Genomic DNA, 22,649 nt, shown 5'->3' with positions numbered 1-22,649 from the left:
TTCTGCTCTTGCTCACCCTCTCTTTGTTCTATAGACCCTCTCATTTGCTCAAGGTCATCTGCCATCTTCTTGGAAATCAGCAAACATCACTGCCCTGCATAAAAAGGTGCAAAAACATATCCCTGCAACTACAGACCAATCAGCCTTCTCCCAATCATCAACAAGGTAATGGAATCCATCATCGCTTCAGACAATAAATCCTTCCTCTTCTCCAATGGCTTGATTTCCGATCATCAATTTGGTTTCAGACCAGGTCACTCTACCCTGGATATGCTGCTTGTGCTCTCCCAACAATGGATGGAGGTCCTCAATTCCATACAGGAAATCCGAGCCATATCCATAGGCATATCACGTGCTTTTGACATGGTCTAGCACCCTGCCCTGCTCACCAAACTATCTTCCTATGGCATCCAAGGCCATCTCCACTCATGGTTCACAGACTTCCTCTCCTGTTGCAGTCAACGTGTAGCCCTAAATGGAGTTCTTTCATCCCCCCCCCCTTCCTGTCCAGGCTGGAGTTCCTCAAGGTAGCGTTCTGGGCCCTGTTCTTTTTCTGGTTTTCATCAATGATCTCTCCGACTCTCTGGAAAATCCTCTATATCTCTTTGCTGATGACTCCACCCTCTGCCGTACCATCGGTCATCCCTCAGACCAGCAAGCAGCAGCTTCTTCGCTCACTGCAGATCTTGATAAAATCACAAACTGGTCCAACACGTGGAACATGTCTTTCAATCTGGACAAATCTCACACTCTCACTCTGTCTCTCCGAAAGGACCGTTTAGACCCCCCCCAATCCACTTTCTCAACAATCCTCTGGAAGAAGTCCTTTCTTTCAAGATTCTGGGTCTCACTATCTGCCATGACCTTTCCTGGGAAAGCCACATTTCAAACCTCGCCTCCAAAGCCAGTCGCCGACTGGGAATCCTCCGTCGTGCAAAGTCCTTCCTCGGCTCACATGAGCTCCTGACCACTTACAAAGCTTTTGGCCGCAGCCTGATGGAGTACTGCTCTCCCCTCTGGGCTGGTGCTCCTGCCTCCCACCTTTCTCGGCTTTACGCTGTGGAAACCATGGCATTTTGGATCATTGGCATCTTCCGCAATGAGGCTGAGTCTTTGGGCCTCTCACTCAATCACCGCAGGCTGGTCGGTGGACTTTCTGTCTTCTACCGTCTCCTCTCCTATCTAGCCCCCTGCTCTCTCTGCGATTTGTCCCCACCACATTTCCGCAGGGTGCTCAAGGTCCGCCAACAACCCCCTTCTGATAAAACTACCAAAATCACGAATCACTGATCACTTTCATTCCTCTTTTGCCCCACCCTTGGAATAAACTCCCTCGCTCTATTCAATCCCATTCTTCCCTCCAGGCCTTCAAAACAACTGTTCACCACCACCTCTTATCATTCCCCATCCAAATCCTCGATCTTTTCTACCCCCGATAACCCACCCAAGCCCACCTCCTTCAAATTCCCTGCTTTCCTTCCTGAAAGTCCCTGTAATGTCCATTTTGTATTCTCCATGTTCTCCACTGCTTTGTCCTTCCCACTCCCACCCCTCTTGTCTCATACCCCCCCCCCTTGCTTTCCATTGTGTGTTTGCTCTCACACGAGCCTCGACAAGGTATCCAACAAAAAAAAAAAATACATGCAGCGGTCAATTTGTCAAGTCAATAAAACTGTTTTATGGAGTCTTGGTTGAAATGTATGGTCTCGTCCATGACCGAAAATTGCTCTTTTTGAACCAAAGTTGAACAGTTGATTGCCGTTTTTAATGGATTCAAGGCTCAATAAGGAGCTTGTACACGTGTCACACGAAGGAGACATTCAGAAATATAATTGTACTTTACACACATACAAATGACATTTACATGTGTGTAAAGTTATCACATTAGTAAGTATTTGAACCAAAAGTCCGAAAATCGAGAGGAATTTCCTCATATCAGGTTCTTCTCATCCAGCTGTTTGTCATTTACACCTCTGTATTTTTTCAACTGAACTTATTTTTTCATGAAGCCAAATTAAACTAGTAGGGCACTCGGTGGAGGGCATACCTCCGCCACGTAATGCCTGATCCACTAGAACGTATCGAGCCCATTACCTGTTTGAAATATCATGCTTTTCAGTACTATATTGTTTTTGGCCCAATCTCTCAATGGTGAAGAATCACTTTAAAAATTCTAGTAGTCGGATCTGGATCCGAATCTTTAGCAAAACTTAATTAGTTCGTTGTTGTCAAACACTGAACCTGTCCAAAAAATTTCATCCGGATTCGTCCACAACCTTTTGAGATATCTTGGACACAAACAAACAAATAAACAAACAGAAAGTGGTGAAAACATAACCTCCTTCACCTTCAGTGGTGGAGGTAACAACACCATCCAAAATGTTATTCAAAGCACAGGTCAATGGATGAGTGATTCGAATTTTCTTCCCAGTCGATGTGATAAATCAGTAACTTAGCCTTTTCCATTTATTTTTGAGCAGAAGTGGCAGATATTGTGGAAGCAAAAACAATCATCCATTCATTTCCCACTGGAATCTCATCTGGAGATTCATTATTCAGTCGAAAAGACAGATGCACATCAAGAATGTTACGAAGGAGACAATATGGCCAACCCCAGACACTTGACCGTAACAAGAAAGCAAAAGGGACACCTGTAGACCTGGCGAAGAACACCTTCGAATAACGACTTCAGAAAAATGGAAACAGAGCAAAGGTGTTTGAGGAGATTGTGAGTTGAGATGAGCTCGACCCTCATGGACAAGAAATCAGTGTGAGTTTATTTGCACGATGTTGGAATTGCATCAATGACTGGTCACATAATATTGTATGACTTCCAGTTGGGTGCACTATTTATGGAGCTGAATGGAGATTTCAACGAGGAAAAGGTCTTGATGAGGTCAACTCGATGATACCATTAATCTGAAATTCACGAGTTACAGAACAAGCATTCCCTACTTTGCTCCGATGAAGGGTTAATGCCAGAAATATCAGCTTCTCTCCACTTCCCACAGGAGTTAGCATACACCGATCAATGTGCTGTCGATTCCATCCTTTGTTCTCCCAAGCCTGAGGTCTAGTCTTCATGAAAGATACTATGTGATCTCTGATATCCACAAGCAAGTGGACTGGTTGGCATAGAATTTAGTCTGGAGTGTGTGTGTGTGTGTGTGTGTGTGTGTGTGTGTGTGTGTGTGTGTGTGTGTGTGTGTGTGTGTGTGTGTGTGTGTGTGTGTGTGTGTGAGTGTGTGTGTGTGTGTGTGTGTGTGTGTGTGTGTGTGTGTGTGTGTGTGTGTGTGTGTGTGTGTGTGTGTGTGTGTGTGTGTGTGTGTGTGTGTGTGTGTGTGTGTGTAGCAGCCCCTACTGAAAATACATGATACAGACTATATGGTCAGCAGGTGTTGCAACACCCAAGTTGTCCTTTTTCGCATTCCTATCTGATCAGGTGGCTCATGTGGATGGAGATTCCAAGTTCACCTTGCCTGCATTGCATTGGTTTGTCAATTGTCTCATAATGTCGTTGTAATTCTTGTAATTGTATTCTGATGTCTCCCAGTGTCTTTGTCCTACACTTGAGAAGCGATGTACTGTACATGCAAGCTCCGCCACCTGTCTGAGGTCACTGTATATAAAAGACAGCTTCAGTTAGATTTAATTTCATCACAAATTGCAACACATTTAAACAAATTGGTTAATGATAAACCATTATCCTTATTAGAAAGCCAGATGTAATGTATGTAACTGAAGAAAATTCACCGTAGGTGTTTCCTGAGTCTGGGGGGTCACTGCTTGCTTATATGAGAACCATCTACATCTTACTTATGTAATAGTGGAGTGGACTGGCAGGATGGCCTTGAGGTTATGCACACTCGCCTCTAAGCTATCTCGGCTGGGTTTGAATCCTGACCCAGCTATAAACTATCATCCTGGTGTTTCACAGGTAGGGTGATTCATCAATGTGTGTGCTGTTCTTCGGATGGACGTTAAACTGGCGTCTTGTCTACCGGCATTCATTGGTGGATGTCAAAGATCCCAGGGTGTCCTTCGTGAAGAGTAGGCGAGCCATCACTGGCACCAAGGACAAATTCTAAATTCCTGCTGAACTACTGCAAGGAAGGTAATGGCAAACCACCCAGTAAAACCCTTACCAAGAAACTATAAAATTGACAATGAAATTATCTTCCTGACATCAGCTGCAGTAAAATTCCACAGAGATGTAGAGGATTGGAGCTCAAGTACATTGACACCTAAAAGTTGGAGCCTATGCAACTGTTTAACCGTAACAGCCTTTAACCTTTAAATTGTTCCTGGTTACCCCCAGAATTGTTTTGTGCACCACAGACAGGTCATGTGTGGAAGGCATTTCGTGATGCATGAAGCAATAGCAGATGTGGCAGCTGCTTTCTGGTTCCCATTGCAGTGATGGGGTCTGATTATATCCATAAACTCGTGGGGTATGCTTACACAATGTAAGCAATAACGAACTGTGCTTTGTATGTCGGGACATAAATAAATAGCAGCAGTTGCAGCATGACTCCCCCCCCCCCCCACAACACCCATTTTCCCCATTATCTCAGGTCACTCACCTGCAGTGAGCACAAAGTTGCACATATTATGTGATATTTTCATGTACGGATGCTTTACGATGATGCTGTGATTTTTCCTAGTGTACTGGCTTCGATGTCCATCGGCATGCAAAATTACCGTACTGCTAGGGTTAGGGTTAGGGTTAGGGTCGCTCACCTGCATTTGATTTTTCAGTTTTTTTATTGTCTTATTTTTTTCATTTATTTATATTTTCATTTCTGGATACTTGACGATGATTCTGTGATTTATCATGGTGTGTTGGCTTCATGGTTGGTGTGGCAGGCTTTGGATCCTCGGGTCCTGAGTTCAAATCCCGTTCAGCTGTTGAATTAATACCAGGTGGGGTTGACTCATCCTGTCATCCTTCCGAGGTCAGCAAAGTGAGTGTCAGCATGCTGGTATACTGTGTCGGAGTGGTGACCCATCCAGGATTGTGCTCAATAGCCAAGGAGACTGCTTAGGCAGCTTGGGGGGGAGGGGGGAATTGAATACTTTTTCTTTGCAGGCCACTGTGTCTCTCTCTCTCTCTCTCTCTCTCTCTCTCTCTCTCTCTCTCTCTCTCTCTCTCTCTCTCTCTCTCTCTCTCTCTCTCTCTCTCTCTCTCTCTCTCTCTCTCTCTCTCTCTCTCTCTCTCTCTCTCTCTCTCTCTCTCTCTCTCTCTCTCTCTCTCTCTCTCTCTCTCTCTCTCTCTCTCTCTCTCTCTCTCTCTCTCTCTCTCTCTCTCTCTCTCTCTCTCTCTCTCTCTCTCTCTCTCTCTCTCTCTCTCTCTCTCTCTCTCTCTCTCTCTCTCTCTCTCTCTCTCTCTCTCTCTCTCTCTCTCTCTCTCTCTCTCTCTCTCTCTCTCTCTCTCTCTCTCTCTCTCTCTCTCTCTCTCTCTCTCTCTCTCTCTCTCTCTCTCTCTCTCTCTCTCTCTCTCTCTCTCTCTCTCTCTCTCTCTCTCTCTCTCTCTCTCTCTCTCTCTCTCTCTCTCTCTCTCTCTCTCTCTCTCTCTCTCTCTCTCTCTCTCTCTCTCTCTCTCTCTCTCTCTCTCTCTCTCTCTCTCTCTCTCTCTCTCTCTCTCTCTCTCTCTCTCTCTCTCTCTCTCTCTCTCTCTCTCTCTCTCTCTCTCTCTCTCTCTCTCTCTCTCTCTCTCTCTCTCTCTCTCTCTCTCTCTCTCTCTCTCTCTCTCTCTCTCTCTCTCTCTCTCTCTCTCTCTCTCTCTCTCTCTCTCTCTCTCTCTCTCTCTCTCTCTCTCTCTCTCTCTCTCTCTCTCTCTCTCTCTCTCTCTCTCTCCCCTCTCTCTCTCCTCTCTCTCTCTCTCTCTCTCTCTCTCTCTCTCTCTCTCTCTCTCTCTCTCTCTCTCTCTCTCTCTCTCTCTCTCTCTCTCTCTCTCTATATCCCAGTGAAATTGAGGCTAATTGCCTGTGATTCACACAAACGAATTTCCTCAGTGTTCAGCCAACTCAACATGCAGTAGTTGTGTAATTGTGTGCAAGTAACAAAGCAGGTAGGGTTGACTTCTTGTCGACTATTGTACTCAGTTGAGATCGCCATTTTTAAATGATGTTATTCTATGATAGGGAAAGGGCAACCCAGACATCAAGGCTGATTCCAAGGTTCGTTTTCCTGAACGAGGAAGAAGGATGACGTACAAATTATGTTATCCTATTGAGCAAAGTATACCTCGGAGGAAGAGGAGTATATTTACATTGAAAAAAGAGATTACAGGAAGGTGTTGGTGAACTTTAATGTAATGAGGATGATGAGGGGGTGGGGGGTTGCAAAATTCATGTAAATGCTTGGTATTGACAGGAATCGGGGACATGTTGCAAAGATTACAGTAGAAAGATTAAAATGATAAGGCACCTCAAGTTTCACCTGGAATAAGGGGTATGTGTCCTTTTCACCTGGAGTATGGGATATGTGGAGTTTCAACTAGAGTATGAGGTACTGTCGTTTTCACCTCGAGTATGTGTAGGTTAGACTTGGAGTATGGGGTATGTGGAGTTTTCACCTGGAGTATGGAGTATGTGGAGTTTTCACCTGGAGTATGGGGTATGTGGAGTTTTCACCTGGAGTATGGAGTATGTGGAGTTTTCACCTGGAGTATGTGGTATGTGGAGTTTTCACCTGGAGTATGGGGTATGTGGAGTTTTCACCTGGAGTATGTGGTATGTGGAGTTTTCACCTGGAGTATGTGCTATGTGTCGTTTTCACCTGGAGTATGGGGTATGTGTCGTTTTCACCTGGAGTATGGGGTATGTGAAGTTTCACCTTGAGTAATGGGGTATGTGGAGTTTCACCTAGAGTAATGGAGTATGGGGTATGTGGAGTTTTCACCTGGAGTATGGAGTATGTGGAGTTTTCACCTGGAGTATGGGGTATGTGTCGTTTTCACCTGGAGTACGGGGTATGTGGAGTTTCACCTTGAGTAATCGGGTATGTGGAGTTTCACCTAGAGTAATGGAGTATGGGGTATGTGGAGTTTCACCTAGAGTAATGGAGGATGGGGTATGTGGAGTTTCACCTAGAGTAATGGAGGATGGGGTATGTGGAGTTTCACCTAGAGTAATGGAGTATGGGGTATGTGGAGTTTTCCACTTTGAAAGGGTGTGGACATGAAGACAATTAATGTGTCATTATCAAGTGGTTCGCCTGGTATTGGCTTAGTGGTTGAAGTGGCTGGCTTGGGACCTTTAGGTCCTGAGTTTTATCCCTCATGGCTTTTGCTATTAACACCATTTGGGGTTGAATCTGCCTGTCATTCTTCCGAGGTCAGTGAAATGAGTACCAAGGTACTGGTGTAATAACCATTCGGGGTAACCTGCATCGGAGTGGTGACCAGTCGAGGACAGTACTCCTTGCCAATGAAACTACCTCGGCAGCCCTACATGCCCCGACGACACAAAAGGAATGGTATTATTATTATTATTATTATTATTATCAGGTGGCAGAGAGAAGGATGTCGAGGTGATAATATAGTTGATTATTGTTGGTAAATTGTGAACCATTTTTCTTCCTTATTTGTCTGAATTTCCTTTTCCCCAAAAAAACATTTTCTCTCCCACGTCGATCTCTTCCTCCTCCCAAGAATCACCCGATCTACCTCTTTCCCGCTCTCCATCCCTCGCTTCCCCCCTCTCCAGTCATGCTTTCCTCTTACAGGTGAGTATACCTATGTCTCTATCGTTGTATACCTTTACACTGGTGTATTTTGGTGGCACAGGCTTGAGGTACCACAATGGCCCCAACTATGTGCAGAAACCAGGCAACTCCTGGTCAGCCAGTGCATCCAAGTGGGAATTCCTTGACGAACACGAAATAAAAAGAAAAGATTAAACAGTCCATTGTTCGTGTGTCGTGTAAACAGCATTAGATAATGTAGGTAAATTAATGTACAGTATGATGGTGTTATAGGTATTGTTAAATGCATTGCAGTGGAGGTGAGGCAGGTGGGTGTGTAGGTAAATGATCATGGGCAGTGGAGGTGAGGCAGGTCGGTCTGCAGGTAAATGATAATGGGCAGTGGAGGTGAGGCAGGTCAGTGTGCAGGTAAATGATAATGGGCAGTGGAGGTGAGGCAGGTCAGTGTGCAGGTAAATGATAATGGGCAGTGGAGGTGAGGCAGGTCGGTGTGTAGGTAAATGCTAATGGGCAGTGGAGGTGAGGCAGGTCAGTGTGCAGGTAAATGATAATTTGCAGTGGAGGTGAGGCAGGTCAGTGTGCAGGTAAATGATAATGGGCAGTGGAGGTGAGGCAGGTGGGTGTGCAGGTAAATGATAATGGGCAGTGGAGGTGAGGCAGGTGGGTGTGCAGGTAAATGATAATGGGCAGTGGAGGTGAGGCAGGTCGGTGTGCAGGTAAATGATAATGGGCAGTGGAGGTGAGGCAGGTCAGTGTGCAGGTAAATGATAATGGGCAGTGGAGGTGAGGCAGGTCAGTGTGTAGATAAATGATAATGGGCAGTGGAGGTGAGGCAGGTGGGTGTGCAGGTAAATGATAATGGGCAGTGGAGGTGAGGCAGGTCGGTGTGTAGGTAAATGCTAATGGGCAGTGGAGGTGAGGCAGGTCAGTGTGCAGGTAAATGATAATTTGCAGTGGAGGTGAGGCAGGTCGGTGTGCAGGTAAATGATAATGGGCAGTGGAGGTGAGGCAGGTCGGTGTGCAGGTAAATGATAATGGGCAGTGGAGGTGAGGCAGGTCAGTGTGCAGGTAAATGATAATTTGCAGTGGAGGTGAGGCAGGTCGGTGTGCAGGTAAATGATAATGGGCAGTGGAGGTGAGGCAGGTGGGTGTGCAGGTAAATGATAATGGGCAGTGGAGGTGAGGCAGGTCGGTGTGCAGGTAAATGATAATGGGCAGTGGAGGTGAGGCAGGTCAGTGTGCAGGTAAATGATAATTTGCAGTGGAGGTGAGGCAGGTCGGTGTGCAGGTAAATGATAATGGGCAGTGGAGGTGATGCAGGTCGGTGTGCAGGTAAATGATAATTTGCAGTGGAGGTGAGGCCCAGGATTACTCACGCAGGGTTTGTGTTTGCTCCACCATTAATTAATCACTGTGGATTATTTTTATCCTTGTAATCAGAACAAAATTTGTTCACTTGCTAAAGTACACCTTCACTCCAGTATTGCCTTGTTCAGAGTAATTGGATATGTGCACAGGAGGACACTCTGCTTTGTTAAACAAATTCTCGGGGCATTGGGACAGAGTACCTGGCGATGGGAGAGATCACCTGTGGATAGCACTCTCAGCACAGATTAGAAAGAAACTTTTTGATTTCACTTGATTTACAATGACATCGTGACCGGTGTAATCATGTCCTTCCTGGGCTGCACTTATCAGATAACATTGAGATTAACTTGAGCACTTCGCAAATGTATTCAAGTCTGCCTGAACACTTCATTCTGCCAACACAACTTACATTCTGAAAATATGACACTTGAAATACTCATACATCGACAAACAGCTTTCTGAGAAATAAATCATTCATGGAATGGACTGGTATTAGAATGTGGAGGATAGGTTGAAGGAACGACACTCGAAAGGAGGCCATTTGGCCCATCGTGCCGGTGCTTTATCCATGCCTTGTTAACTTCACCTGTAAATGTATTCATCTTCCACTGAATGTAGTAACCCCATTGTTACCATGAAATTGATGTTGTAACTTGTCTTTAACATGCACATCTCTCGGGTTATGCAGTTATTGTCCAGACGCATCATTTATATTTTGTTCCAGAGCGGTGTTTCTCAGTTGGAGTTACCAGACGACCCACGACCCTGTTACCCCTGACAAGGGTTAGGAAAAAAAATGGCTCTTGAAGTATCTGCAACACAAATGGCACACCTGTCGGCAGACATACATACATACATCAGGGGGGTGTGCCCCATAACCAATCAGCTTGCCAAGCCAGCCGTTCCTTATCGACCGTTCCATTGGAGTGCTTGCTTGAGTGATCCGCTTGGCGAGCGCTATGTAAGCTCGTTGTTAATGGAACACTCCCAGACAACACCAGACTTGGCTTCAGACAAACAGTTCCTGGGCACTCTGGGTGCCAGCGACGCCATCTTGATGAAGTATTTTTCTCTGCCCACTCCGGCATAATGAAGGAGAAATTTCCTCTTCCCCATACATCTCCACCCATGGGGTTTGTCCTTGCTCCGTCCTTTAAATTCTGATCATCAAGCAAGGAAGCAGCACGTAACTACTATTTTGAAAGTCTGGTATGACTCGGCCAGGGTCGGAATGGACCCGCTGACCTCCCAGACTCATCGTGGTTGCTCGAACAATTGGCCAGGGCACAGGCACGCAATGTCATACTCTTTTTGAGCGATATACTTCGATATTTATCGTTTGGGTGTAAATGTAAATGGGACAGGTGAGTGTACATCCACGTCTTATAGACGGCATGCTCTGAGATGCAGCACTCGCTGCTTCCGCTGAACTACAATGGCAGTTTCATTTGAAAACGACTCCAAAGGAGAACAAAGCAATGACGAGACAGCTCAGAGGGGAAGCGCACCAACAAATGAGCTATCCTTCTGTCCCTTAGCTCATGGCACTCGACCATCCATGGAGGTCTCCAGAGTACCACCAACGGTCAACTCTGCTTATGATTTTATGGTTGTGTTCAGTTAAAAAAAATTGTAAGCATTCAAACGACCACATCAGACATCACGAACGGGACATACAAACATCCATGAAACGTTCTGTGCCCTTGCTTTTGTAACTTCACTATTCATAAAACACATGAGATGATGATTGCTTGTTGTCTGTAAATGCAGGCATGAAATTCATACCATAGTTAGTCTGCAAGACAAAGATGAAAGATGGCCATGACCTTGAGAAAAACACCTTAATGAGTATCATCATAAAACGAACATCATTATAAAAGATCACCGCATTTCCTGGATGATCGAAGAGAAAAAAATCATCATCTACAACAAGGAGAAGATGGTAACCCATTAATCATAAGAATTTTCTGTGAGACTAATCACTGCATTGCCATATATGTAATGTAATATATGTAATCTACATAGGCCTTATGTGTCCAATGTTCACATATGTAATCTACATAGGCCTTATGTGTCCAATGTTCACATATGTAATCTACATAGGCCTTATATGTCCAATGTTCACATATGTAATCTAAATAGGCCTTATGTGTTCAATGTTCACATATGTAATCTACATAGGCCTTATGTGTCCAATGTTCACATATGTAATCTACATAGGCCTTATATGTCCAATGTTCACATATGTAATTTAAATAGGCCCTATGTGTTCAATGTTCACATATGTAATCTCAATAGGCCTTATGTGTTCAATGTTCACATATGTAATGTACATAGGCCTTATGTGTCCAATGTTCACATATGTAATGTACATAGGCCTTATGTGTTCAATGTTCACATTTGTAATCAATACAGACCTTATATGTCCAATGTTCACATATGTAACCTATACAGGCCTTATATGTCCAATGTTCACATATGTAATCTATACCGGCCTTATGTGTCCAATGTTCACATATGTAATCTATCCAGGCCTTATGTGTCCAATGTTCACATTTGTAATCAATACAGACCTTATATGTCCAATGTTCACATATGTAACCTATACAGGCCTTATATGTCCAATGTTCACATATGTAATCTATACCGGCCTTATGTGTCCAATGTTCACATATGTAATCTATACAGGCCTTGTGTGTCCAATGTTCACATATGTAATCTATCCAGGCCTTATGTGTCCAATGTTCACATATGTAATCTACATAGGCCTTATGTGTCCAATGTTCACATTTGTAATCAATACAGACCTTATATGTCCAATGTTCACATATGTAACCTATACAGGCCTTATATGTCCAATGTTCACATATGTAATCTATACCGGCCTTATGTGTCCAATGTTCACATTTGTAATCAATACAGACCTTATATGTCCAATGTTCACATATGTAACCTATACAGGCCTTATATGTCCAATGTTCACATATGTAATCTATACCGGCCTTATGTGTCCAATGTTCACATATGTAATCTATACAGGCCTTGTGTGTCCAATGTTCACATATGTAATCTACATAGGCCTTATGTGTCCAATGTTCACATATGTAATCTATACCGGCCTTATGTGTCCAATGTTCACATATGTAATCTATACAGGCCTTGTGTGTCCAATGTTCACATATGTAATCTATACAGGCCTTATGTGTCCAATGTTCACATATGTAACCTATACAGGCCTTATATGTCCAATGTTCACATATGTAATCTATACAGGCCTTATGTGTCCAATGTTCACATATGTAATCAATACAGGCCTTGTGTGTCCAATGTTCACATATGTAATCTACATAGGCCTTATGTGTCCAATGTTCACATATGTAATCTATACCGGCCTTATGTGTCCAATGTTCACATATGTAATCTATACAGGCCTTATTTGTCCAATGTTCACATATGTAATCTATACCGGCCTTGCGTGTCCAATGTTCACATATGTAATCTATACCGGCCTTATGTGTCCAATGTTCTTTCTTTGCGACATGGTTCTACTTAAAGAGAAGTTGAATGTAGTCTTGTAAATTCACACAACACTTTGACATCACTTATTGGAGACCAAATGTACGTCCACAAATGTATGAAAATATTTGATAATCCTTACAAGTTAAAATGGTGAATGAATATTTCATACATTTGTTTAAAAAAAAATTGTTTACAAAGTAAAGGCTCCTGAAGAGCTCGAACGCAGAATTTCAGGAAAGGGAGAGTTGGACAAATAATGGGAGGGGAGGATGCATGTGGTGGACAAGATGGATGGAGAAGAAAACTCTCAGGAAGGAAAAAGTGTACATTTGAAAAGATATCGGATGGGGGGGGGTGGAGGGTGAAGGTTAATGGGGGTAGATAATATCATCATTTTGGATTGAGAACGATCTAAGATAGTGGTGAAAAGCTGTCTGGACGACTTCGAGGGAAGGATGAGATTGAAGAGAATGTGGAAGTTGGTTCCACGGGTAGGAAGAAAGAGACGAATGAGTTGAGCAGTAATCCTGAATTTAGATAGTTTCATCAGAAGAGTGCGGCAGATTGACTGAGTGTGCCATGCAGAATGTTCATATATGTAGTCACATGTGAATGTTCACTCACAGCTCGGGTTCTTTATAATCCTCTTGAAGAAGTTCGGTCATTCAAACTCCTGGGACTCACGCTCAGCCATGATCCTTGTTGGGCAAACCACCTTTCAAAGGTGGCCTCCAAAGCCCGATGCTGAGCGTGCAAACTCCATTGTACAAAGTCCTTCCTTGGCACACCTGAACTCCTGACCACATACAAGGCTTTTGTCCGCAGCCTACTGGAGTACTGCTCTTCCCTCTGGGCTGGTGCTCCTGCCTCCCAACTTTCTCGGCTTCACACTGTGGAAACCAAGGCATTTCAGATCATTGGTATCTCCCGCGATGAGGCTGTGTCCTTGGGCCTCTCACTCTCTCACCGCAGGCAGGTTGGTGGCCTTTCTGTCTTCTACCGTATCCTCTCGGGTCTTGCCCCCCCTTGCTGCGTCTGTGATTTGTCCCCACCACATTTCCGTAGGGCGCTCAAGGTCCATCAACAACCCCCTTCTGGTAAAACTACCAAAATCACGAATCACTGCTCACCTTCACTCTTTCATTCCTCTTTTTTTCCCACCTTTTGAATGAACTCCCACACTCTCTTCAATGCCATTCTTCCCTCCAAGCCTTCAAAACAGCTGTTCACCACCACGTCTTATCATCCCCCAACCAAATCCTCGATCTTTTCTACCCCCATTAATCCACCCCAAACCCATCTCCCTCAAATTCCCTGCTTTCCTTCCTGAAAGTCCCTCTAATGTCCATCTTGTATACCCCGTGTTCTCCGCCCAATCCCTCTCCCTTCCGCAGATCACCTAATGTCTCTGTTCCCCACTAATTTGTCCTTCCCTCTCCCACCCCTCGTGTCTCATGCCCCCTTTGCTGTGCGTTGTGTGTTATCTCTCATAAGAGCCTCGACAAGGTATACAAAAATATAAAAAACCTGTTAAACCACCTCCGCCCCCCCCAAGAAAAATACATGTTTTCTTCTCCATTCCACCCCCTGCATTCTGCCTTATCCCTAGTCGTTACGCCCCTCCCTTGCTTTCAAGATCTCTTTTATTATCTCGTTTTTTCCCCTTCAAAATGTAATCCCAAGGAGTCCCAGTTGTCGTTGTTGCAGAGGCAGCCCCCTGGCTGCTGGTTGCATCATATTTTTTTTTCTGGAAACGTGGCTGTGCTGCTGATGCAGTGCCCCTGTTACCAGTAAGCTAATACTCATTTTGACGACCTCGGAAGGATGACAGGCTGAGTCAACCCATCTCGTGTTATTTCAACAACGACAGTGGCTCAAACTCAAGACCCGAAAATGTTAAACCAGCCACCTTAACTGTTAAGGTAACTGAACTTAACACCGAGTAACCATAACCAGGTTACAGTTTACAGGTTTTAACATGAACAACGGTGAAGGATATCACACTGGTTTAACTGATTGGTCAAATTACAGTAATTAATTGTGTGTTCACATTAAAATGACACCAATCCTTTTGTACTCTAACCTCGCAACTGGAACAATCGTTATTTAACTTTTATACTTCTACCCTTGCCTGATGTTTCACCTGTTTCGGATACCTGCTCCGCTTAATTGTGGTAAATAGAGGTTGTGAGTGACTTCCCTTCATAGGTTCTTCCCTTTACTGGTTGTTTGCTTTCTTTGGCTTGTGCACCTGCTTGTCGTGATGAGGTGTCTCTGGCAAAGGTGAGGAATCAGTACCAGCCCTAACCATTCTGAAGTAATTAATTCCCAAGAGAACACCTGCTATCTGATCCTCATCCCTCCCTCTTCCTTCCTCCCCACTCACTACATCATACACTTTGATGCACAGAGATTATTTCAGCCAAACATACTATTTTGCAGAACACCTTTTGCCCGACAAATTGAAATGGAGAGAAGAACAATAATACATGTTGTCATCATCGGCTTTCAGTGGTGTCCGATGCATGTTCGTGGATGAAACACCGTCATTTTGCTTCTTAATAAAAGTTACAGGTACAGGTGAACAAAAAAAATGACTTCACATATGCTCCATGAAAGTTGGAGAACACTTAATTGTGAGCAAATGCTCCAACAGCGATTGGGATCCGCGGCCTGCCGACTAACAGCTTCACCTTCCAGGTGACACTGTTGCTTGTGCAGTCAAAAGGATCTCCCTGAAGGCTTCAGGCATGTTTGATTAGCAAGTAATTCATGAGGCTTTGTGTTTCTCTTGAAATATTGACTAATCAGTCAGTGTGACTGATTAATAAATAAATTCACGAACTTCCTAATTTGGAAATGTCACAATGACATCTGCAAGACTGTTGTGTATGATTGTTTTTTTGGGGGTGTTTTTTTTCCTCAAATGACCCCCAATCGATCTGTTTGTTATTGTTCCGCAGGAATTCTATGAATTTGGAAGCTCCTTTGCACGTGAGGGACTTGATGTCATCCTTTGGCAAATTCAGATGACCGCAGACGATGCCTGGAGAGTTTCTGTTGCAATGAATCGTTACTGGTGATGCAAAGCGATGTGGGAGCTGCTTGATATCTGCAGGTGCAAACGAGCCGCATCGTTATAACGTCCACCCTGCAAGTATCGGCGAAGGTGGTAGTCTCCCTTAGGTTTTCCACGAATTTCCCACACTCTGCCAATCGTGAGCTCGCAAGAGGATACACAACTAGGTATAAAATGGCTGAGGTGCCATGGAGCGTTGCTTGGGTGTGCTTGTTTTTACTAATTAGGCTCCGAGCAGCCACTTGCGGGGAATGCCCACCGATGTGTGTCTGTGAACTACGACCTTGGTTCACACCGCAGTCACTCTACCAGGAAGCGCATACAGTTGACTGTGCAGGCTTTAAACCACAATATAACTTCACTGCTTTCCCAACAGAAACACAAGTACTATTACTCCAGAGCAGCGGCTTGGAGAGTACAGCTCCATTTTTGAAAGGATTAACAAACCTCACCGAGCTTGATGTGTCACAGAATCGATTGTTGAGCATTGAAGCAGCAGGCTTGGTTCCTCTGTCTCACCTTGTTACACTACACCTTGAAGAAAATGGTCTCACGTTACTCCCTGACAGAAGCCTTCGTCATCTAGCTGCGCTGCAAGAGCTCTACCTGAACCACAATCGCATTGACAGAATCTCACCTGATGCTTTTGCTGGACTGGACAACCTAACTCGGCTTCACATCAACTCCAACCTTCTACGTGCCATTGATCATCGTTGGTTCTTGAATACCCCAAATATGGAAGTTCTTATGGTCGGTGAGAATCCCGTGGACGCAATTTTAGCTGGAGATTTTGCACCACTTTCCAACCTAAATAGCTTGGTTCTTGCTGGAATGGGCTTGTTGAGTATTCCAGAAGGTGCACTTTTTGGCCTGAGCAGCCTCGAAAGCCTATCTTTGTACAACAACCGACTCAAGGAGGTGCCATGGCAGGCTCTTCAAAGTGTTACCGACTTGAAATTTCTTGACCTCAACAAAAATCCCATCCGCACACTTAAGGAGGGTGATTTTCGCAACATGGTTCACCTGAAGGAGCTTGGCATGAGCAGCATGCCCGAATTGGTAGCCATCGATCGCTACGCCCTCGAGAACCTTCCGGAACTTATCAAGGTTGAGGCAACACATAACCCAAAGCTGGCATTTGTGCACCCACATGCCCTGCGTGAGCTCCCACATCTTGAGACACTCATGCTTAGTGATAATAACATAGCTGCTCTTTACCGACAGACTGTTGAGTCATTGCCAAGCTTGCGTGAAATTGGTCTCCATGGCAATCCTCTTCATTGTGACTGCATCGTGCAGTGGATCATCAGAGGCCAACTACATGCTCGCTTCATGGAGCCACACGCCATGCACTGTGCTGCTCCACCAGAGTTCATGGGTCAATGTGTGAGAGATATTCCCATGACTGATATACCAGATGGCTGTCTGCCATTCATTCCGACAGCAATTTTCCCAGAAGTAGCCAAATTGCTTGATAACACTTCAGCAACTTTTGATTGCCGCGCTTTGGCTGAACCAGAGCCGGTTATCTACTGGGTGACCCCAAAGGGTAAAAAAATTGTTGTTGACATGGTGTCTGAAAAGTACAGCGTCTCTGATGAAGGAACTCTGCAGATTATGGATGCACACCATGGAGACAGTGGCACATACACATGTGTGGCCCAGAATGGTGTAGGGTTGGATACAAAAACTGTGACCGTGACAGTGAATGGCAGTCATGTCAATCCCAGCCAAGGAATTACAATCCGCGTGCTCAATGCTGGTCTGAATTCAGTGCTTGTAGCCTGGACATCACAGCCGGGGCCTCATTCGACATCAGCTACACTGCATATCAGCAATGAGAAGGTCAGATTTACAGTGCGAGTGCCAGCAGATATACATGAATACAACTTGACACACCTGGTTCCACAAACAACCTACAATGTTTGTCTCGTGGTGAAAGTTTCTCAAAATATAGCCGAGCAAGCGTGCATTAATGTGACCACCCTTTCCTCTCTGGCCACAACTACCCCACCAGAAACCTGGCTTTACCACGTGTTAGCAATTGCCTTTGGGGCAACAATTGCCCTTATCTGTTTACTAGGCATATTAGCCTACGTATTAGCAAGATATTTCGATCGGCTCCAACCAAACGAAATTACCTATCGGCTAGGCCAGAAGAGCAACTCACTGCTGGAGCTTCACCCATCTCTTGCAGACTTATGGGACGGAGAATTGGAAAGCACAAGGCCGACTGTGCCCTGCCGGCCTCTGGACACTTGGCAAAGTTACAGCTCATTGCGTATGCACTAACACAACAGAGATTCCCAAGAAGGAATCGAGGGATGAGATGCACCAGCTTGGATTGGTTGGGAACTGTTCTCTGAAGCACACCGCTATATGCTGGGAGATGCCAATACAGCTTTGAGTCACATAATGACAAAACCAGTCGTGGCCATTAGGTGATGCCATTAAAAGGAGCTTCAAATTCAATGTGTTTGGACTTGAACAGACTGTTTCACTTTTTCAAACATTAGGAAAATCCACAGTGGGATCCCACTTAGTAATGCAGTAGCTGGCTGTGAAGTAGACATTTAAATGGCGTTCATGCATTTTCCTTATGCTTTTTTTCCTCTCTCTCTCTCTCTCTCTCTCTCTCTCTCTCTCTCTCTCTCTCTCTCTCTCTCTCTCTCTCTCTCTCTCTCTCTCTCTCTCTCTCTCTCTCTCTCTCTCTCTCTCTCTCTCTCTCTCTCTCTCTCTCTCTCTCTCTCTCTCTCTCTCTCTCTCTCTCTCTCTCTCTCTCTCTCTCTCTCTCTCTCTCTCTCTCTCTCTCTCTCTCTCTCTCTCTCTCTCTCTCTCTCTCTCTCTCTCTCTCTCTCTCTCTCTCTCTCTCTCTCTCTCTCTCTCTCTCTCTCTCTCTCTCTCTCTCTCTCTCTCTCTCTCTCTCTCTCTCTCTCTCTCTCTCTCTCTCTCTCTCTCTCTCTCTCTCTCTCTCTCTCTCTCTCTCTCTCTCTCTCTCTCTCTCTCTCTCTCTCTCTCTCTCTCTCTCTCTCTCTCTCTCTCTCTCTCTCTCTCTCTCTCTCTCTCTCTCTCTCTCTCTCTCTCTCTCTCTCTCTCTCTCTCTCTCTCTCTCTCTCTCTCTCTCTCTCTCTCTCTCTCTCTCTCTCTCTCTCTCTCTCTCTCTCTCTCTCTCTCTCTCTCTCTCTCTCTCTCTCTCTCTCTCTCTCTCTCTCTCTCTCTCTCTCTCTCTCTCTCTCTCTCTCTCTCTCTCTCTCTCTCTCTCTCTCTCTCTCTCTCTCTCTCTCTCTCTCTCTCTCTCTCTCTCTCTCTCTCTCTCTCTCTCTCTCTCTCTCTCTCTCTCTCTCTCTCTCTCTCTCTCTCTCTCTCTCTCTCTCTCTCTCTCTCTCTCTCTCTCTCTCTCTCTCTCTCTCTCTCTCTCTCTCTCTCTCTCTCTCTCTCTCTCTCTCTCTCTCTCTCTCTCTCTCTCTCTCTCTCTCTCTCTCTCTCTCTCTCTCTCTCTCTCTCTCTCTCTCTCTCTCTCTCTCTCTCTCTCTCTCTCTCTCTCTCTCTCTCTCTCTCTCTCTCTCTCTCTCTCTCTCTCTCTCTCTCTCTCTCTCTCTCTCTCTCTCTCTCTCTCTCTCTCTCTCTCTCTCTCTCTCTCTCTCTCTCTCTCTCTCTCTCTCTCTCTCTCTCTCTCTCTCTCTCTCTCTCTCTCTCTCTCTCTCTCTCTCTCTCTCTCTGTTCCTTATGTTGACGGAAGTTTGTATGATCGATGTTAAAAGAATGCATAATGTGTTTCTGCCCTGCCAGATTGAATTACCTTTGGCCCAAACACTTCTGTTCTTTTGAAAATGTGATGTAAGGCCACATGCCGAGGTGACGGTCAGTGAGTATAAGGCAGATTCATCAAAATGCAAGCTCATTGGTTCTGGACACTCTTTCTCAAGGCCATTGGATTCTACGTTTTTTGTTCATTTTTTTAACGGCCACAATTATTTCCACGTTCTTGTGGTGTTTGCCACGGGAAGGTTTTGCCCCACGTCTTTCATGAACTGGCTGGCCAGGCCTGATGTTCGAGTAAGTATAGTTAAGACAGGAATTTGGAATTTGGAATCTGGCCATTGAGCCAGCCATAGTTCACTAATCTTCATGAAGGACACCATGGGATGTTTAACGTCTACCAACTAATGTTGGCAGATGGGAAACCCAGTTTAGCATACATCCAAGGGACCGCACACACATATTTATGAATCACCATGCCTGTGAAACACTGGGATGACAGTTGATAGCTGGGTCGAGATTGGAACCCAGGCTCGTCAGCTCAGAGCGAGCGTGCGTATCTCTCGGCCATCCTGCCAACCCATTGGATTCCTTGGTGAAATCCATAAATCCATGTCAGTTTTTTTTTTATCAAAGCGGCTATTTTGCATTGTCTTGCATTGTCTACAGAGGGGTGTTGTGGTGAACCTGCAGTAAAACTGCTAAGTTATACAGGGTGTCCACAAATTAGCATTCCAAATTCAAACCGTAATAAATAAATAAAAATTAAATGGGATACAACGATGTGGTTTCTGCTTGTGAAGGAACATTTATCGAAGTTTTATGAACTTTTTTTGTTTCCAGATGTCTCCTATGACACGTGCCATCACATTTATTGCAAATGGTGTTCCCGGAAGAAAAAGCACAGTGTGTTGCCTTGGTTTGTAGAGACCAAATCAGCTACATAGGTTCAGTGAAGCTTCACAAATGCCTGTGGAAGGCAGCCACCATCGAAGACAATGATTTGTGAGTGATACAAATCGTTTATGGAGACCAGTAGCATCCTGCAGAGGAAGGGGCAAGCTGGCTAAGCACAAGTGGTGAGGATGTTGAACACGTTCGTCAGTCATTCAAGTGCAGTCCCCACAAATCCATTCGGATTTGGATGATGATCTTTACAAATGCCGAAGATAAAACTTTGAGAAATGTTCTTTAACATGTAGCAAAGCACATCATAGTATCCCATTTCATTTTTTTATTTATTACGGTTTGAATTTTAACGGTAATTTGTGGACACCTTGTATAATCTGCCATGTGAGATGTGGGGCTACTCTGGGATCCTGTGCAATATCTACAATGGTCCTATGCTGTGTTTTGTATATTCTCTTAATAGTATACCCAATGGAAGTTGAACTTCAATGTTTTGTGTTTAAAAAAAAAAACAATAGAAAATTAAGAACTCTTCTCTAATCTAACTATGGGCATTGATGTTTGCGTTAAGTATTTTAAAACCATGCAGATGGGTATTCATAAAGAACAGTTCTTTGCTGAGGAATATCATCTGATTCTTTATTTAGACATTTTAATGGCCCTTTTTTGAAAAGAAAATGATGCACAAAGAAAGTACACCCATTAACTTTTCCACTGTAAACTGAATCGACCTGGTTGGAAAACACAGACCTACAGAAAATAAATAGGAAACAGAGGGGCAATACTCCTGGGTGCTCACGTTGTAGCGGCTGGATAAGAAAATCAGGAAACCACTGGTAGGAATGGATGACCCACAAAATATATTACAGAGAAGAAAGTAAATATCGATGGATTATTTTTTTTATGCCATGAACAAACTTTGGTACATCAAGGGTGATGAAGGTTGAGGTCAAGTTTCATCAATTGTGTGTGTGGTTTCTGAGAAGAAAGGAAAAAAAATTGGGGGGGGGCAACCCCCCATACACCCCCTTAAACTGCGACTTTTTTAATGTCATGAAAAATCTTTTGTACATCATGGATGATGAAGGTTGTAGTCAAGTTTCATCGGAATTGTGTTGTGCCTGAGAAGAAGACGAATCCCTCTTTAGGGGGAGCAAACCTTCCCCCCCCTACCCCCAGTAAACTCCCTCTGTAGACTCCCTCAGATCCCAATTTTTTTGATGCCATGAACAAACTTTGGTACATACATGGTGATGAACGTTGTAGTAAAGTTTGATTGAAATTGTGTGTGTAGTTTCAGAGAAGAGGATGCAAGTATTTGTGGATGGACGGACGGATGGACCACGCGCCATCCCATAAGCTCCCCGGAACTATGTTCCAGGTGAGCTAAAAATAAAAAGTAAACAAATCAAACTAGAAAACATCGCACAATGCAATTAAAACCGTGTGTATCCACTTTGTACTCAAACTAAACAAAAACAGCTAACAAAATTAAAAAAAATGTAAAATTTATTCCTTGGTGTTCTCCATTTTCTGATCATAAAAGTATGTCAAAAATTTGATGACAAAAGTACAAATGGTAAATAAACAAACAAACACGGAAGCGATAATAATTTTTTCAAACGGCCGTCTCATGCTGCGACGTGGTGGGCTATTGAAGTGGTCTCATGCTGCGACGGGTTAATATGGGCTATTTGCCCTTACTATGACTTTGCCCTTTGACATTTCGACTAAATTATTAATTGGTATTCTCCACATTCTCATAATAAATGTTTGTTGCACATTTGAGGACAAAAACTCAAATGGTAAAAAAAAAAAAGTAGGTCATGGTGTGGACACACACAAACACACAATTGAGCGATTGCAAAAGCGTTCCTCCCAGTGCGTGGATCGGTTAATTATTGCAGAGAGAGCAGAGATAGAGAGGAGAGGAGAGAGAGAGGGGAAAAAGAGAAGAGGGAGAGAGAGAGGGGAGAGAGAGAGAGAGAGAGAGAGAGAGAGAGAGAGAGAGAGAGAGAGAGAGAGAGAGAGAGAGAGAGAGAGAGAGAGAGAGAGAGAGAGAGAGAGAGAGAGAGAGAGAGAGAGAGGGGAGAGAGAGAGAGAGGGGAGAGGAGAGAGAGCAGAGAGAGAGAGGAGAGAGAGAGGGGGGAGAGAGAGAGGGGAGAGAGCAGAGAGAGGGGGAGAAAGAGAAGAGGGAGAGAGAGAGGGAGAGAGAGAGAGAGAGAGAGAGAGAGAGAGAGAGAGAGAGAGAGAGAGAGAGAGAGAGAGAGAGAGAGAGAGAGAGAGAGAGAGAGAGAGAGAGGGAGAG

At 44.4% G+C, this 22,649-nt stretch overlaps 1 protein-coding gene across 5 annotated transcripts in view; it reads left to right on the top strand.

The window, feature by feature from the left end:
- The window catches only part of LOC147014914 (leucine-rich repeat neuronal protein 1-like), a 135,146-nt gene extending 113,523 nt beyond the window's left edge, over nt 1–21,623 (top strand). For 2 of the 5 annotated variants that reach the window (XM_085853380.1, XM_085853378.1), the window contains 2 exons: nt 3,938–4,114; nt 15,558–18,337. In XM_085853380.1, the coding sequence (XP_085709506.1) occupies nt 15,848–17,965 (2,118 nt within the window). In that variant the 5' untranslated portion in view covers nt 3,938–4,114; nt 15,558–15,847 and the 3' untranslated portion in view covers nt 17,966–18,337. Of the gene's footprint in view, nt 1–3,937; nt 4,115–15,557; nt 18,338–20,275 lie in introns of those variants that run through there. The other 3 variants (XM_085853381.1, XM_085853379.1, XM_085853382.1) reach the window with 2 other exon arrangements.
- The last annotated feature ends 1,026 nt before the right edge of the window (nt 21,624–22,649 follow it).

Source organism: Eptatretus burgeri, chromosome 13 (genome assembly GCF_056783735.1).
Source record: "Eptatretus burgeri isolate ZD-2024b chromosome 13, Ebu_testis_v1, whole genome shotgun sequence".
NCBI classification, from domain to species: Eukaryota; Metazoa; Chordata; class Myxini; order Myxiniformes; family Myxinidae; genus Eptatretus; species Eptatretus burgeri.
This window is presented reverse-complemented; position numbering and strand designations above follow the sequence as displayed.